The sequence below is a fragment of the Lactuca saligna genome, chromosome 8 (genome assembly GCF_052625555.1).
Source record: "Lactuca saligna cultivar CGN05327 chromosome 8, ASM5262555v1, whole genome shotgun sequence".
Taxonomy (NCBI): domain Eukaryota; kingdom Viridiplantae; phylum Streptophyta; class Magnoliopsida; order Asterales; family Asteraceae; genus Lactuca; species Lactuca saligna.
This window is the reverse complement of record NC_136424.1, coordinates 102,873,175-102,892,800: the sequence shown is the minus strand read 5'-3', so window position 1 is coordinate 102,892,800 and position 19,626 is coordinate 102,873,175. Positions and strand designations below refer to the sequence as shown.

The window sequence follows — 19,626 nt, the reverse complement described above, 5'->3', positions numbered from 1 at the left end:
TAATTTAGGACTACATATATATAAAGTATTAACGAACATGAGAACATACAGAAATTTCATTTAATTCAAACGCGTCCATGTCCATTTAAGTACATAACATTTTCTATTAATAAGAAAGGTTACTTATACATTTTGGTCTTCAGTCATAAGACTACATTAAGCAGATTTTAAAGAAAATATCGGATTTTCTGGATACATATTCTAACGCTTTTACAAGGAAAACGATTTACTTTTTCAACGAAATCTCTTATGAACTCACCAACCTTTGTGTTGACACTTTTCAAAACTACTTGTATTCTCAGGAATTCAGTGAAAACAGGAAATCAACAACGTTTTGAGGATGGGATGATAAATCGTCAAACAGTTCATTTTGTATTATAATGTAATTGATGTGAATCATGTAAACATGTGCTTTGATGTAACATTTTCAATTATATTTGTATTGGTTGTATTTACTTTGAGCACTATTATACTCATTGTTGTGATACTCTACATGAAGTCCTCCACCCCTGGACGTTTCCGCCATCCTTGGTTTGGGGGTGTGACACTATTTTCGATTTCCATTTGATTTCCGATCTATGATGTTACATTTGATTTCCAATTTCCGATTTCCATTTGATTTCCGATTTCAATTTGATTTCGGATTTCTGAAATTGATATTGTGTAATCGATTTGCTGTGAAAATGATGTGGGCGTTATTAAGAGACATGCATGTTAATTACAAGTACAAGAACCAAGTGAAAATTGTGATAGCATCGATGGCGATCCATAACTACATTCGAAAGGTTGGTAGGTTTGATGAAGCGTTTAATAGGGCACAACAAGAATCCTACAATCCCGTACGAGGTGATACCGGTAGTGATGTTTATGAAGAAGGTCCAAGTACACGTCGCACGAGCAATGATGATTTATATATGGCAGCGAGACGGGATATTATTGCACAAGATATAATCACATTACGCAGATGAATGTAATATTATCTATGATATTTTTTTATGAATTATTTACAATTTGTATGAACATAATTTTAATATTGTCATGGTCTAATCCAAAAAATTAGAAATATTTTAATTTGTATGAACGTAATTTATATTTTACATTTATATGAACGTAATTCTAATATTGTCATGGTCTAATACAAAAAATCCTCTTATAAATTATTTACAATTTGTATGAACGTACTAATTTTAATATTTTCATGGTATAATGTAAAAAATTAGAAATATTTAAAAAAAAATTTATATTTTATATTTTCTAATAAAATGTTTATAAAATTATAATATGTGTTTAAATTTTTTTTATATAAAATAATATATGTAAAGTAGTAAATCAATGTAAATATGTAAACATGTCATTTTTTGTCATTTTACAAATAAAAGTTAAACCAAACACTTGAACTTTTGACTTTTCCCTTCAAAAGCTAATCCAAACACATTTTAAAAAATAACTTTTCTAAAAAGTCCTTTTCCAAAAAGTTCTTTTACAAAAAGGACTTTTACAAAAAGGACTTTTGCCCCACAAAAGTTAAACCAAACACCCTCTCATTCACAGTTTCTTCTTGTTCTCTCCGCTCACGTACTCTCTCTCGCATCTCGACCTCTCGACCTGCAACAAACACCGGTGACGCCGGCGACCTGCAACACCAGCTACACCGGCGACCTGCAACACCGGCGACACCGTTCGACTGCAACCCCACGATCAGGTTTGTTTCTATTCAATTTCCGATCTCAAATGTGATTTCCGATCTCAGATGTTGCAATCTCATCCTGTCTATTTCCAATTTCCATTTGATTTCCGATCTATGATGTTACATTTGATTTCCGATTTCCGATTTCCATTTGATTTCCGATTTCAATTTGATTTCGGATTTCTGAAATTGATATTGTGTAATTGATTTGCTGTGAAAATCATGTGCTGTGAAATTTATTTGCTGTGAAATTGATTTGCTGTGAAATGTGCTCCTTCCGATTTCAATGTCGTGTTTTGAGACCAAAATGTTATCGTCATTAGATATTGGATTATAGCAATAGAGTTATATATTTGAACAAAAATGTTCACATTGATTTTGTGTTGCAAGATTTTGGGAATTGACTTCCAAAGTCAACATACAAACATAATTTCATCATAAGCAAACCCAAATCTGATAATCTGGATTATTAGAATGGATTTTGAATTGAAATCGAGTTAGAGTTGCTTACTATATGTCATATAAAATTATTTTGATTGAAAAACAAAAATGAATTTACTTTTCAAGTTAGCAATAAATTACAAGAAATATTAAAGGGTTTTTAGTTTTTACCATCTTATATGGGATCATGTTGTACATCATTTTGTTGCAAAATAAGCGTATTAAATACCATCTTAAATGTCGTTTGTGAGATCACTTATTTATATACTTCATCCACATTACAAACAATACAAGTTTCTCTTTGTTGAAAATATTGGTGTGCCAAAATAGGTTTAAGCGAAATTGACTATATTGTGAAATTGATATGTTCTGATAATCTATTTTTTCTATTTTGATTAGAATTTTGATAAAATAATGAAATCATTTAGAAGGGTTAATGAAATTGGTTTGTTGCTTAAATGTTAATACTATATGTATTCACAGATAATGGATGAAAACAACACTACAAATGTTGATTGTGAAACATCTTTAAAAATGAAAAAACCAAAATTTGGGTGGGATAATCGTAGCTTCATGGTGTTTGTTGATTCATGCTTGATTGAAAAAAAAAAAGGTCGTAAACCCACTTCCTCCTTTGATAAAATTGGGTGGGAAAATATACAAAGACGTATTAAGGAGAAAACAGGTTATAACCTTGAAAAAAAACAACAAACAAACAAATGGGAGGACATGAAAAAAGATTGGAAGCTTTATGACCGCTTAATGAGACTTGAAACCGGACTCGGTGGGACGAGAAGCCTAGTAGATGCGTTCCCCGAGTGGTGGGAGGAGAAAATAAAGGTACGATTACTTTTTTTTTTTTTAATTATTTTAAGTTATGATTTCATATAGATTGAACATATTTGATTTACAATATCTTTTTGTCTTGTAGGAGAATAAAGATTATGCCAAATTTAGGAACACAGATTTGAGCATATTTGATGAGAAATATGCTTTTTTGTTTCGGGATTCTGTTGCCGTTGGAGATCAGACTATGACTCCATTACAATTTCAAAACAATAGCAATCCAAACGAAGAAAATATGGAGGGCAAAGGAGATAGTGATGAAATCAATTTAGATGATGATGAGCCTCTTTTTACTAGTCTCCATGAAAGTAGTTCAAGTAAAAGGAAGAGGTCTATATCTGTTTCCAACAACCGTCCAACCAAGAGTAAAAATTCTATTTATGAAGAAAAAGTTGATGCTTTATTGGATGCCATATCATCAAAAAGCACACAAACTTATCCACAAAATAATCTGTCCCCAACAATAGCAGATTGCATGGCCATTGTCATCAAGTTCCCCGATTTTCGTGAAGGGTCCAACAATTTTTCACAAGCCTTGTTTGTCTTCACCAAAAAGCAAAACCGCGAAGCTTTTATGTTTCCAACGACCGACGAAGCCAAGATGGAGTTTCTTAAGTTACTTATGAAATAATGATTTAGCCATATGTGTTATGCTTTGACATTTATTTGTTATCCGTTGACATTATGTGTTGTCCTTTGACATTATCCTTTGACATTATGTGTTGTCCTTTGACATTATCCTTTGACATTATGTGTTGTCCTTTGACATTTTATATTATGTGTTATTGTTTGACTTTATGTTATGTGTTAATTGTTGACATCATTTTATTTGTATTATGTACGATGGATAGTGATGATTCTAATTCATCGAATGATAATGAAGAATGTGTAATGGAAGAGGATAGAGAATTTGAAATGTTATGTGGATTAGCTTTGAAAGGGATAATACTCGCTCGTAACTTACGTACACCATGTCACACATCAGATCGCACAGGGCACATGTTTATTACAGAAGTACTAAATGGCCATCCTAGACGTTGTTATGAGTTGTTTAGACTCAACGTACCGGTTTTTAGACAGTTATGCTTAGATCTTGCTACAAATTACGGGTTACAACAAACCCGAAAAGTATTTATAGAGGAGTCTGTAGGAATATTCTTGATGACTTTGGCGCATGGGTGTAGCAATAGATTTGTGCAAGAATTTTTTAATCATTCAGGGGAAATGATTCACAGGCATTTCCATACAGTTTTGGAAGCCGTGCTAAAACTGAGTGCCGACATCATCAAGTCAGACGCAAACTATAATGATGATGTTCCCGAATATATATTAAATAACCCTCGGTATTATCCAATGTTCAAGGTATTATCCAATGTTTATTTTCTTAGTAGTCAAACTTTAACAAATAATTTATTTATGATATATTTTTGAATTTGAAGGATTGCATTGGTGCTATAGATGGGACACACGTTAGGGCATCGGTTCCACAAAAAGATGAAGTGTAGTACATTGGTCGAAAAGGATATGCAACACAAAATATAATGGCTGTTTTAACATGTGCTTTACATTTGTTTGGGCCGGTTGGGAGGGGACTGCACACGATACAAGAATTTTCAATGAAGCCTTACAGTGACCAGATCTTAATTTTCCCTATCCAACGGGTGGTTAGTATTTTTTCTTTTTTTTTTTTTGGAATACAAGTTTTATGTTTTTACTACTTGTTTGAAACGAATAATAAATGTTTGTTTTATTTACAGATAAATATTACGTTGTTGATGCTGGATATTAAAATACGAGAGGGTATCTTGCTCCATACAAAGGCACAAATATTCGTTATCATTTACCAGATTTTCGACGTGGACACACGGCTGCTATTCGAGAACCTCGTGGACCGAAAGAGAAATTTAACTATCTCCATTCATCATTGCGAAATATCATTGAACGAACTTTTGGAGTGTGGAAAGCTAGGTGGGCGTTATTAAAAGACATGCATGTTAATTACAAGTACAAGAACCAAGTGAAAATTGTGATAGCATCGATGGCGATCGATAACTACATTCGAAAGGTTGGTAGGTTTGATGAAGCGTTTAATAGGGCACAACAAGAATCCTATAATACCGTACGAGGTGATACCGGTAGTGATGTTTATGAAGAAGGTCCAAGTACACGTCGCACGAGCAATGATGATTTATATATGGCAGCGAGACGGGATATTATTGCACAAGATATAATCACATTACGTAGATGAATGTAATATTATCTATGATATTTTTTATGAATTATTTACAATTTGTATGAACGTAATTTTAATATTGTCATGGTCTAATCCAAAAAATTAGAAATATTTTAATTTGTATGAATGTAATTTATATTTTACATTTATATGAATGTAATTCTAATATTGTCATGGTCTAATACAAAAAATCCTCTTATAAATTATTTACAATTTGTATGAACGTACTAATTTTAATATTTTCATGGTATAATCTAAAAAATTAGAAATATTTTAAAAAAAATTTATATTTTATATTTTCTAATAAAATGTTTATAAAATTATAATATGTGTTTAATTTTTTTTTATATAAAATAATATATGTAAAGTAGTAAATCAATGTAAATATGTAAACATGTCATTTTTTGTCAATTTACAAATAAAAGTTAAATCAAACACTTGAACTTTTGACTTTTCCCTTCAAAAGCTAATCCAAACACATTTTAAAAAATAACTTTTCCAAAAAATCCTTTTCCAAAAAGTCCTTTTACAAAAAGGACTTTTGCCCCACAAAAGTTAAACCAAACACCCTCTCATTCACAGTTTCTTCTTGTTCTCTCCGCTCACGTACTCTCTCTCGCATCTCGACCTCTCGACCTGCAACAAACACCGGTGACGCCGGCGACCTGCAACACCAGCTACACCGGCGACCTGCAACACCGGCGACACCGTTCGACTGCAACCCCACGATCAGGTTTGTTTCTATTCAATTTCCGATCTCAAATGTGATTTCCGATCTCAGATGTTGCAATCTCATCCTGTCTATTTCCGATTTCCATTTGATTTCCGATCTATGATGTTACATTTGATTTCCGATTTCCGATTTCCATTTGATTTCCGATTTCAATTTGATTTCGGATTTCTGAAATTGATATTGTGTAATTGATTTGCTGTGAAAATCATGTGCTGTGAAATTGATTTGCTGTGAAATGTGCTCCTTCCGATTTCAATGTCGTGTTTTGAGACCAAAATGTTATCGTCATTAGATATTGGATTATAGCAATAGAGTTATATATTTGAACAAAAAGGTTCACATTGATTTTGTGTTGCAATATTTTGGGAATTGACTTCCAAAGTCAACATACAAACATAATTTCATCATAAGCAAACCCAAATCTGAGAATCTGGATTATTAGAATGGATTTTGAATTGAAATCGAGTTAGAGTTGCTTACTATATGTCATATGAAATTATTTTGATTGAAAAACAAAAATGAATTTACTTTTCAAGTTAGCAATAAATTACAAGAAATATTAAAGGGTTTTTAGTTTTTACCATCTTATATGGGATCATGTTGTACATCATTTTGTTGCAAAATAAGCGTATTAAATACCATCTTAAATGTCGTTTGTGAGATCACTTATTTATATACTTCATCCACATTACAAACAATACAAGTTTCTCTTTGTTGAAAATATTGGTGTGCCAAAATAGGTTTAAGCGAAATTGACTATATTGTGAAATTGATATGTTCTGATAATCTATTTTTTCTATTTTGATTAGAATTTTGATAAAATAATGAAATCATTTAGAAGGGTTAATGAAATTGGTTTGTTGCTTAAATGTTAATACTATATGTATTCACAGATAATGGATGATAACAACACTACAAATGTTGATTGTGAAACATCTTTAAAAATGAAAAAACCAAAATTTGGGTGGGATAATCGTAGCTTCATGGTGTTTGTTGATTCATGGTTGATTGAAAAAAAAAAGGTCGTAAACCCACTTTCTCCTTTGATAAAATTGGGTGGGAAAATATACAAAGACGTATTAAGGAGAAAATAGGTTATAGCCTTGAAAAAAAACAAATAACAAACAAATGGGAGAACATGAAAAAAGAGTGGAAGCTTTATGACAGCTTAATGAGACTTGAAACCGGACTCGGTGGGACGAGAAGCCTAGTAGATGCGTCCCCCGAGTGGTGGGAGGAGAAAATAAAGGTACGATTACTTTTTTTTTTAAAATTATTTTAAGTTATGATTGCATATAGATAGAACATATTTGATTTACAATATCTTTTTGTCTTGTAGGAGAATAAAGATTATGCCAAATTTAGGAACACAGATTTGAGCATATTTGATGAGAAATATGCTTTTTTGTTTCGGGATTCTGTTGCCGTTGGAGATCAGACTATGACTCCATTACAATTTCAAAACAATAGAAATCCAAACGAAGAAAATATGGAGGGCAAAGGAGATAGTGATGAAATCAATTTAGATGATGATGAGCCTCTTTTTACTAGTCTCCATGAAAGTAGTTCAAGTAAAAGGAAGAGGTCTATGATTGTTTCCAACAACCATCCAACCAAGAGTAAAAATTCTATTTATGAAGAAAAAGTTGATGCTTTATTGGATACCATATCATCAAAAAGCACACAAACTTATCCACAAAATAATCTGTCCCCAACAATAGCTGATTGCATGGCCATTATCATCAAGTTCCCCGATTTTCGTGAAGGGTCCAACAATTTTTCACAAGCCTTGTTTGTCTTCACCAAAAAGCAAAACCGTGAAGCTTTTATGTTTCCAACGACCGACGAAGCCAAGATGGAGTTTCTTAAGTTACTTATGAAATAATGATTTAGCCATATGTGTTATGCTTTGACATTTATGTGTTATCCGTTGACATTATGTATTGTCCTTTGACATTATCCTTTGACATTATGTGTTGTCCTTTGACATTATCCTTTGACATTATGTGTTGTCCTTTGACATTTTATATTATGTGTTATTGTTTGACTTTATGTTATGTGTTAATTGTTGACATCATTTTATTTGTATTATGTACGATGGATAGTGATGATTCTAATTCATCGAATGATAATGAAGAATGTGTAATGGAAGAGGATAGAGAATTTGAAATGTTATGTGGATTAGCTTTGAAAGGGATAATACTCGCTCGTAACTTACGTACACCATGTCACACATCAGATCGCACAGGGCACATGTTTATTACAGAAGTACTAAATGGCCATCCTAGACGTTGTTATGAGTTGTTTAGACTCAACGTACCGGTTTTTAGACAGTTATGCTTAGATCTTGCTACAAATTACGGGTTACAACAAACCCAAAAAGTATCTATAGAGGAGTCTGTAGGAATATTCTTGATGACTTTGGTGCATGGGTGTAGCAATAGATTTGTGCAAGAATTTTTTAATCATTCAGGGGAAACGATTCACAGGCATTTCCATACAGTTTTGAAAGCCGTGCTAAAACTGAGTGCCGACATCGTCAAGCGAGACGCAAACTATAATGATGATGTTCCCGAATATATATTAAATAACCCTCGGTATTATCCAATGTTCAAGGTATTATCCAATGTTTATTTTCTTGGTAGTCAAACTTTAACAAATAATTTATTTATGATATATTTTTGAATTTGAAGGATTGCATTAGTGCTATAGATGGGACACACGTTAGGGCATTTGTTCCACAAAAAGATGAAGTGAAGTACATTTGTCGAAAAGGATATGCAACACAAAATATAATGGCTGTTTGTGATTTTAACATGTGCTTTACATTTGTTTGGGCCGGTTGGGAGGGGACTGCACACGATACAAGAATTTTCAATGAAGCCTTACAGAGACCGGATCTTAATTTTCCCTATCCAACGGGTGGTTAGTATTTTTTTTTTTTTTTTTTTTTATTATTATTATTTAGAATACAAGTTTTATGTTTTTACTACTTGTTTGAAACGAATAATAAATGTTTGTTTTATTTACAGATAAATATTACGTTGTTGATGCTGGATATCCAAATACGAGAGGGTATCTTGCTCCATACAAAGGCACAAATATTCGTTATCATTTACCAGATTTTCGACGTGGACACACGGCTACTATTCGAGAACCTCGTGGACCGAAAGAGAAATTTAACTATCTCCATTCATCATTGCGAAATATCATTGAACGAACTTTTGGAGTGTGGAAAGCTAGGTGGGCGTTATTAAGAGACATGCATGTTAATTACAAGTACAAGAACCAAGTGAAAATTGTGATAGCATCGATGACGATCCATAACTACATTCAAAAGGTTGGTAGGTTTGATGAAGCGTTTAATAAGGCACAACAAGAATCCTACAATCCCGTACGAGGTGATACCGGTAGTGATGTTTATGAAGAAGGTCCAAGTACACGTCGCACGAGCAATGATGATTTATATATGGCAGCGAGACGGGATATTATTGCACAAGATATAATCACATTACGTAGATGAATGTAATATTATCTATGATATTTTTTATGAATTATTTACAATTTGTATGAACGTAATTTTAATATTGTCATGGTCTAATCCAAAAAATTAGAAATATTTTAATTTATATGAACGTAATTTATATTTTACATTTATATGAACATAATTCTAATATTGTCATGGTCTAATACAAAAAATCCTCTTATAAATTATTTACAATTTGTATGAACGTACTAATTTTAATATTTTCATGGTATAATCTAAAAAATTAGAAATATTTTATATTTTATATTTTCTAATAAAATGTTTATAAAATTATAATATGTGTTTAAAATTTTTTATATATAAAATAATATATGTAAAGTAGTAAATCAATGTAAATATGTAAACATGTCCTTTTTTTATCATTTTACATATAAAAGTTAAACCAAACACTTTAACTTTTGACATTTCCCTTCAAAAGGTAATTCAAACACATTTTAAAAAATAACTTTTCCAAAAAGTCCTTTTCCAAAAAGTCTTTTTACAAAAAGGACTTTTGCCCCACAAAAGTTAAACCAAACACCCTCCTATATCAGTTTCCTTTTGATCATGTTCTTCGAACAATCAAAAAGCAAGAAACTACATCCAACGCTAAACACCCAAACCCTAAATTAGAGACGATGATGAAGAATTTTTCGTTGTCTAAGTAAATCGGGTGAAGTTTGAGACTTACTGTCTCTTGGCAGGATAATTTTTGGAGGCTTGTGATGGAATTTCCACAATTGCAGCAGCCGAGATGTTTGCAGCCATGGCAGTTTCTATTAACAAATCTTAATTTGAAGCTGTTTTTTGCATCTATGAAGTGCGCATCACTAAATTTTTGTTGAATTTGAGAGATGTTAGATCAAATCGTATGATCTAAGTCTCTTTTATGTCTGTTTTGCATCGAGGAATACCGACATTATGCGGGCCTGCTGCTAAAAAGGTTTCTATTAATTTATCATTCAAATTTATTGGTTAAAATAAAATATTGTAAATAAATAAATGAAAAAAGTACTACCTTGAATGTTTCTATTTAAAATTGGTTAATCTTAAAGAAAAAATTGTTGTTGTAGGGTTAGACTGATGTTAATTTGGCAAAGGTATTCATCCAACTCAACCTATACAGCTTCACACAACAATTTTCAAGAAGGCAAAAACTTAAATAGGTTAATAGGTGAGAAAGAAACCGAAAAGCTCTGCCATATTGTTTCTCTATTTGTTTAGAGGGTGGTTCGGTGATTATATTTTCATGTTCTTAAAATTTGGTTGCTCTTTATCCTGTTGATGGATTTTTTGCCCACATGAACGGTTTTGCCCTTGCCACTATTTGGCTCCAGATGTGGTTTGTGTATCTCTCCAATGTTTTGCTCCTGATGTGTAACACCGTAAATTTCAAAACAATTGTTTTTTGAATTTTCTTATAAAACATAATTCGATTAATATTCATCAAACAGCCATATTAATTATCCAATATAGGTCAATACAAAATCCCAAGATCACAATGTAAAAACTCCGAGTGTGTGTGTACGGATCAAGCCGGCGCCTTCCCGCGGTCGTCACTAGTACCTGAAACAATAACATCAAACACTGTAAGCACAAAGCTTAGTGAGTTCTCCAAAATACCACGTTTAACACATAATAGCCACTCGAGGCTATAACTCTGTGGGTCCGTTCACCCAAACTCTGTGAACCCTCAGGTTCTAACTTTGATAAACATGCACCACATAATCACATAGAAATAATGCAGTACAACACATAACATACATAGCATACAAATACTCTATCACATAACTCTGGTTACCTACTCAAGGTAAAGTATAGTGAGAAGACTCACCTCGCGTATCTCGGTATCTCACGAATCCTGGAAATCCCTCGTGCTCGATCCTCCGAGCTCTAATCCTCCTATAACATCATATGTCTCTAATTAACACTTTATATCTCTAAGGTTGACTATCCCTAAGAAGTCAACATAGGTCAACTCTGGTCAACGGTCAACGGTCAACTTTGACCGGACTCGGTGAGTGCTACGGCGACTCGGCGAGTCTAGACGTTTTCACCAACCCTCTGAAATTCCCTTCCTACACGTCGAGTATTCCCCCCTTTACTCGACGAGTTTCACCTGGAAGAATCGCGGGGCCACCCCGACTCAACTCGCTGAGTCTTAAGAACAACTCGGCGAGTCCCAGTTCGACTCAGTCCACTCGTCATCCCTCTCTAATTCACCTTGACTCACTGAGTCTACCCATGACTCGATTGGACCACTCACTGAGCAATCCCAAGGCAATCTTCAAACTACTCGCCGAGTCTGATGAACAGACTCGGCGAGTCCATGCCATGTAACCACTCCAACTTGCTTCTAAGGTCAAATCTTCTTTCACAATCTATAGATCTGGCCTCCCTAGACTGATTCATCACGTAAAGCTTCTATCTTGGTGCCCATAACACACCCCATGGCTCATAAATGGAGTTTTGACCTAAGGCATGAGGATTCCAATCCAAAGCCTCCATTGATTCCCAAAAAGCTTGGGTAAAGGGACACTCTGGACCTCTAAGGGTCCAGATCTATGGTTCAAACCTCATAAGGGACCAAGAGGACACTAGATCTTGCCACAAAAGGGTTCAACAAACCCTAAATCTAGATAAACATCAACAAGGTAGAAGATAACTCGAAATTATTACCACAATAGTGATGCTCTGGACTCCAAACCCTCAGAAGTGGCTCCACTTGCTTTCCCTTGGCTAGTTCTTCTCCTTCCTTGCAACAATGACACCTCCAAGATCAATAATGGCCTCCTACTTTGCTCCAAATGCTCACACTCGATTAGGGTTTCAGTTAAGGGACTGGTGAGCACAAATGACGGCCATTAGGCCCTTTAAATAGGTCTCAAACCCGAGAAATTAGGGTTTCATTACACAACGCTGACTCGCCGAGTCCAGGCGCGATCCCGCGACCAGATCCGCGTCCCTACTCGGCGAGTCTGAGCTCCAACTCGCCGAGTCCCCTCTCAAATCACCAAAAACACAAATATACAAGATACCTGAAAAATCCGGTTGTTACATGATGTGGAAGGGTTTATATGATTTTGATCATTATTTTGGGATGATCTATATCCTGTGATATTAGATTTTTTTCCATTATGGACAGTTTTGCCCCTTGCTCCAATTTTGCTCCTGCTGTGGTTTTTTTCTATTGTCGGCCTTGCTCATTGTTTTTTTGATTGCTTGTTGTTTTCACAGTGCTTACGGAGAAAGTCATGTAAATATTTTTTGTTCTCTTTTGGTTTATTGTTTGTTGTTTTTAACTATGTTTTATAGCTTTTAGTTTTCCTTTTCCTTTGTTGTAAGTTGCTTTGTTTGTTTCTAGCTTCCGATTGTTGTTTATATAATATTTGTTATGTAATATTTTGTTTCTCTTAAGTGCATCAGCCCTTTTTATATTTGTTGTTTGTAATTTTTTTTTTCTAATTTACGTGTCCTATTTTTTTCTCTTATTATTTTTCCAGAAGAGACTCTCTTTTAGTCCAGTCATCAATTTGTTACACCAAATTATTGTTTTGCCCTTGCATCAATTTATATTATATTAATTGTTGTTGGTTTAAAAAAATAAAATTTGCTTAATATTTGTGCATAAAAAATGTTTGTGTATTAAAATAAAAGTAATTTAATTAAATTAGAAAAAGAAAAAAAAATAGTGTGTTAGGAGTGTTACTACTCTTTACCAAATACTAAGATTAGTTGTTAAATGAAGAAAAATGAGTTGACAATCAAAAAGATGACATGACAAGATGCTAAGAGTTTTATCACTCCTTTAGCCTTAAAGGAACAATCAGTGGAGCGATTTCCGACAAGTTTTCCTCGATTTTCCTTAATTTGTAGCAACTCAAAAGATTTTGAGTAGTGGACCAAATTATTTGTAGCAACTCAAAAGATTTTGAGTTTTTTAAAGAATTATTTTAAAAAAGCACCCAATTCTAAGAGTTGATTAAATGGAATTTAGTGTATCAAATAGTTCAACGTAAATTCTTTTGACAAAAAATTTGCACCGAGTTTCTTACTAGTTTACTTTATTCGCACCCAAGTAAATACCAATTGGATTGAGTTCCATGTCCATGGACAAAATTGCAATATTTTGTCACATAAGAAAATGTGGCAAATTTAGGAATGAATCCATGTGTTGTGTTCGAAAGAAGAAAGACATTTGTTTTCATTGTCACAGTTGTGTTCGAAGGAAGAAAGACATTTGTTTTCATTGTCACCGTTGTGTTCGAAGAAAGAAAGACATTTGTTTTCATTGCGAGAGAGAGACAGAGAGAATTTGAAACCAATAGTAGCGAGAGAGAGAGAGAGAGAATTTGAAACCAATAGTAGAGAGAGAGAGAGAGAGAGAATTTGAAACCAATAGTAGAGAGAGAGAGAGAGAGAATTTGAAACCAATAGTAGAGAGAGAGAGAGAGAGAGAGAGAGAGAATTTGAAACCAATAGTAGCGACACCATCAGGGCAACAAAGCATTAAGGGCAATAATTTTAGTGGTGTTGGTGGCCGCACTAAAAGAGACGGGAAGAAAAAGATCGTGTTTTTTTGGGTGATGCTAATAAGACACCCCTTAGACACCCTATAATCATTTTTATAAAAAATCAACCTATAATCAACTTCTTGTAATCATCTTTTTCGGAAAACAATGCAATTTCAACCAATAAAAATATTTCAAACATTAATTAGGGTTGTCTAAATGGTAAAATAGGGTGTCTTATTAGCCAACCCCCTTTTTTTTCAGAAATATTATCCACGACACCAAAAAGGGCAATATAAGAATTAGCACCCACATTAAGAGGGGGCTTGGATGTCGCACCTGTGACCTAACGTGCTGTACATCGTCTTAATGTCCACTTCAATTCGTCCATGTTGATGTCCCTATAGCCCAAATTTCTTTTAGTGAAGATTTATTTTTGTTGTAGTTGCTTTCTCTGTTTCGCATTAGACTCGCTATGAAGAAGTGCAACAGAGAACCTCTTGGGAGGATCGATCTTGAAATATATATAACTATTTCGTAATTAACAGAAGTGTGTGGACCATATATGAAAATTTTCATTTTCATCTTTATTGATTGATTAAGGGATAATGACTTGAAAGGGTAACGAACTTTCGACTTTTGTCACATTTAGTCACTAAACTTTTTTTCGTTATCTATTTGCCATTGAACTATTGAATCTGTTCACATTTTACCCTTATGACCGGCTATTACCGGTCATAAGGGTAAAATGTGAACAATTTCAATAGTTTAGTGGCAAATAGATAACGAAAAAAAGTTTAGTGACTAAATGTGAACAAAATCGAAAGTTCGTTTCCCTCTAAAAAGTTCAATGACTAAATGTAAACAAACTTCCTATTGTATTATGTTTTAGCAAAATTATTTATTTTTGTTTGATTGTAGCAACATTTGTTGATGAAGAAATCTATGAAGTAAAAAAACAAAATGTAACATCCGGATTTCCAGGTATCATAATTTAAGTATTTTTCTTTTGAGTTAAGAAGAGAGACTCGACGAGTTGACGCCTCAACTCGTTGTTGGAATAGTGTCTAAGGCTATAACTATATTCGGTGGTGCATGGTCCTTTTGGGTTGCCTTCACCATAGCAACTTGAAGGATGATTTATTAAGAGAGAGTAAATATTATAAGGAATAATATTTAGCTATTTGATTAATATAAGTCATAAATTAATTGGTATTAATTTGGTGACTTAAAGAGATTAATTAAATAAGAGGGTGTAAACTGTCAATTGTTTGATAGTTAGACTTTGGACTATAAATCCATTAGGATACACCTTGGACGGATTCTAAGAGCTTTAGGATAGCTCAAAATCGTCCATAGGGTTATCTATGGAATGGATTTGGATAGCCTTAAGAGAAGATTATCCAATTAGGGTTTAGGGTGAAACCCTTAAGGAGTCTAAAGGTATAAATAGGCCCTTGGGATGTGGAATTCGTGTACAACCTTTCAGAACCTAAAGCAAGGAACCTCTGGTCGAATTCCATCCCCTCTCCTCTCTCCTAAATCATCTTGCTTGCTATTGGTGTTTGTAAACCATTAGAGGAGTGACAATTGTGACTCTAGAAGCTCCAAGACAACCAAGATCAACAAGGGATTCAAAGGTATGATTCTAGATCTGTTTAATATTGTTATTTAACCTAATTAGCCATTAGAAGTCTTGGATTCAAAAGCATGTTTATTAGAAAGCCTAGATCCAAGCAATAGGGTTTTGCATGCGCACATAGGAAAGTTCTTATGGCTAAAACCCAACAGTGGTATCAGAGCTTAGATTGGTTTTCTTTAAATTGTTGCTTGTGTAACTGAAACAAACCTGCAAAATTCGATTTTTTGGGTTTTGAGTCACTGACTCGTCGAGTTCCAAGGTGGACTCGTCGAGTAGGCCTGACTCGGCGAGTCCCCTTGTGCACTCGGCGAGTCCAAGCGTCAGGAATGGTCAGATTCGGGATTTTTTCATAATTATCTTATGGAAACTTACCTTAATCATATTAGATCAATGTAAATCCGATTTTTTGATAAATATGACTGTTATCTTGATCTAATTAAAGATATTTATCATCTAATAAAATATTTAATTTCCTTATATGATAATAATTAATTATTTTGGTAATTATCTTCAAAGAAATCAAGATAAATCAAATAAAGATAATTAGAATATTAATTGGTGATTGAAATTATTTGTTATTTGATCCTCTATGTTTTTAAATGTTTAAAACCTACCCTTAAGTTTTGAAATTTATATTTGTGATTAAAAGTTTTAATTTAGACAACTTAAATTTCAAACCCTAGATTTTGAAAAGTTTAAAATGCAACCCTATACTTATATGATATTACTAGAATAATATATATATGTATAACTAAATGCTAGTCTTACCGCTAGTAGGCCTCATTCACGAAGCCGATCTATAAGGTGGGTATAAGGTTGCGGCCTATAAAATGGTGCTTAATGGGTGTACACTCACACCCACCGCTTGCTTGATTGGTGGAGGGTCGTTAGCCGAACGGGTAGGATAGGGCAACCTCATCCTCTCATTAAAAGTATAATAAGAAATACGAAGTAACTAAACTTTCTTTTTAAAATTTCCCAATCTTAGTTACTTTAGGAAAAGTGAATTGATGCAATCCCATGAAATTACACTTTGTACCTTGCTAAGATGTTAGTGGAGCGTGTGTGGTTTACCGGCACACTAATTGGTTCTAAGCGAAGGTGGCAAAGGGTGATTCATTGTTTATCATAGTCGATGGAGCGTGTGTGGTTTACCGGCACATCGAATAGGTGATCGTAACAATGAAGGCACCATGTGAATTTGCATGGTAATTCACACCCGCTTTGTGATCCTCGGCATCCCAGTCACAAACAAGAGGGGCATATCGAGATTTAAACATGCCATTGAATAGTTCAATGAATCTCATCCGAACCTAGGAATTCTCAAAAACACTTAGGACTAAAAGTTTAAATTTTGTGATGGAGAATTAGTGAATCGTCATTCACTTACCTTCAATTTATTTGCATGTTGGATTACGGCATCCCTTTTCTAGTATGTAAATGTTATTGTTGGATCCTAGCCCTAATTTTTCTTATTGGGTGATAATTAGGGATTCTTGTTCTAATCTATCTTTGTCCTTTCTATAGATGTCAAACGCAAACAACGCTGCTGCTAGTTCTTTCACGTTGATGAGCCTTTGCCAAAAGGTCACCTTCGACGGAACGAACTTTGGCGAATGGATAAGATACATTCGCACCATTGCTCGCTATGAGGATAAAGAGTATGTCCCCGACGAGAAGCTCGAGAAAATCAACCCCGAAGTTGCTACTCCCGCCGAAATCACCGCCTTTGAAACTCATGAGCGAGATGCGACGAAAGTACATTGCATCATGATCGCCACCATGAACTCTGAATTCCAAAAGTCCTACGAGGACATGTATCCATACGAGATGCATCAAGACTTGTTGGAGAGGTACCACCAAAACGCGAGACAAGAGCGTTACGAGATCTTCACTAACATGATTTCCGCCAAGATGGGTCATGGAGAATCTCTTACCGTGCACTTGCAAAAGATGCAAAGGTATGTCGACCGCCTTCGCAAGTTAAATGTTGACTTCGGCGAAGACTTGGCGATCGACATGGTGCTTCACTCTTTGCCTCCGATGTACAACCAATTTAGGATGACCTACCACATGAACAAAGAGGAGGTCACTCTAAGTAAACTCCAAGGTCTCTTGAGGGTTGCTGAGAGCAATTTCAAGGACAAGTCTGTTGCACCAACTCCCAATCCATCTGCTGCTCCTGTCTTGGCTATTGGTCAAGGGAAGGGAAAGAAGAGGAAAGCTTCTTCAAATAACTATCGAAAGGTGAAAGCCCGAGATGGTTCCTCTTCTAGTGGGACCAAAGTTGATCCCTCTAAGCCCTGCTCTAACCCGAAGGAGGCAGAGTGCCACCACTGCCACAAGATAGGACATTGGAAGAGAAGCTGCCCGGATTACCTGCAAGCCATCAAGGAAGGAAAGATCAAGCCATCTTTCGCAGGTATATATGCAATAAAATCTAACGATTCTAATCATGCTATTTCTTGGGTTCTTGACACCGGTTGTGGTTATCACATTTGTTCTAATGTGCAGGGACTAAAAGGAAGTAGGGATGTGGAGCAAGGAAGGATCAATCTAATCATGGGGAACAGAAGATCGTCGCCTGTGACCAAGATTGGAGTGTATTCTTTAGTGCTCAAGAATAGTTTAGTTTTAGATTTGAACAATTGTTGCTATTCGCCAGAAATGGCTAGAAACATCATTTCATTTCATGGTTTATATAGACAAGGATTTAGATTTTCTTTTAATAATGAGAATGGTTCTATTTTGGTTTATCTAAATGGTGTCTTTTACTTTGAAGCTATACCAAGTAATGGAATATATGAAACTGTTATGATTGTTGATAACTTAGGAAATGATGTTTTGAATATTGATTCTTCCACTAGTATGGATAAAGCATCCTTGTGGCATTGTCGTCTTGGACATGTCAACAAGAAACGCATAGCCCAACTCCAAAAGGATGGAGTGTTGGAGTCATTCGACCTTAGGGAAGATGACACATGCGAGTCTTGTTTACTTGGAAAGATGACCAAGTCACCCTTCACGAGTACTTGTGAAAGGGGTGAAGGACTATTAGACCTAATACATACCGATGTATGTGGACCTTTTAGATCAACCACGAAGGATGGGAACCGCTTCTATGTGACCTTTACCGATGATTATAGTAGATATGGGTATATCTATTTGATCAAGCAAAAGTCAGACACCTTTGAAAAGTTCAAAGAGCTCAAGAATGAAGTGGAGAATCAATTGGGCAGGAAAATCAAGATGCTTCGATCCGATCGAGGAGGAGAGTACCTAAGTCTTGAATTCCACGATTATCTCAAGGAGTGTGGAATAGTTTCGCAATTGACGCCTCCTAGGACACCGCAATTGAATGGTGTGGCAGAAAAGCGTAATTGAACCTTATTGGATATGGTTCGCTCTATGATGAGTCGTGCTTCACTACCTATCTTCTTTTGGGGGTATGCCTTAGAGACTGCCGCCCATATCCTTAACCAAGTCCCTACCAAGAAGGTTGCCAAAACACCTCATGAGATGTGGATGGGGAAAGCTCCCTCGTTGGCACATATCAAGGTTTGGGGTTGCGAAGCTTTCGTAAGACGAGATATTCACGACAAGCTTGAACCTCGAAGTGAGCGATGTATTTTCATCGGCTACCCGCAAACTTCCTTTGGATATCTCTTCTATAGACCGAAAGATAATGTTATCTTTGTTGCGAGGAGAGGAGTTTTCCGAGAGCGAGAACTCATAAACCAAGGAGACAGTGGGAGGCAAATCGAACTTGAAGAGATTCAAGAGTCGATAGATGAAGGAACCTCTACCGCTGGCATTCAATCCGAGGAGGAAACTCCGGTTGAACCAATTGATGAATCCTTACCTTTTAGACGTTCCGATAGAGTTAGAGTTCATCCCCAGTTTTATGGTTTTCATATTACCACCGAAGGGGACACGTATATTAGTGATGGTACACTAGTAAATCTTGATGAACCTAATAGCTATAAGGAAGCCATGGCAGGCCCGGA

General features: G+C 34.9%; 3 protein-coding genes and 1 pseudogene across 3 annotated transcripts; all 4 read left to right on the top strand.

Annotated features, from left to right (window-relative positions):
• The first annotated feature begins 2,614 nt into the window (after window positions 1-2,614).
• On the top strand, window positions 2,615-3,605 carry LOC145009966 (uncharacterized). The gene is made up of 2 exons (XM_078968573.1): window positions 2,615-2,968; window positions 3,060-3,605. Exons 1-2 carry the CDS (start codon window positions 2,615-2,617, stop codon window positions 3,603-3,605), a joined length of 900 nt encoding a protein of 299 aa, XP_078824699.1.
• Window positions 3,606-3,817: 212 nt separating this feature from the next.
• On the top strand, window positions 3,818-5,334 carry LOC145009965 (uncharacterized; annotated as a pseudogene).
• A 1,502-nt stretch (window positions 5,335-6,836) lies between these two features.
• On the top strand, window positions 6,837-7,825 carry LOC145009964 (L10-interacting MYB domain-containing protein-like). The gene is made up of 3 exons (XM_078968571.1): window positions 6,837-6,915; window positions 6,963-7,189; window positions 7,280-7,825. Exons 1-3 carry the CDS (start codon window positions 6,837-6,839, stop codon window positions 7,823-7,825), a joined length of 852 nt encoding a protein of 283 aa, XP_078824697.1.
• Window positions 7,826-8,037: 212 nt separating this feature from the next.
• On the top strand, window positions 8,038-9,510 carry LOC145009963 (uncharacterized). Its single transcript, XM_078968570.1, has 3 exons — window positions 8,038-8,556; window positions 8,634-8,865; window positions 8,973-9,510. Exons 1-3 carry the CDS (start codon window positions 8,038-8,040, stop codon window positions 9,461-9,463), a joined length of 1,242 nt encoding a protein of 413 aa, XP_078824696.1. The 3' UTR covers window positions 9,464-9,510.
• Window positions 9,511-19,626: the final 10,116 nt, after the last annotated feature.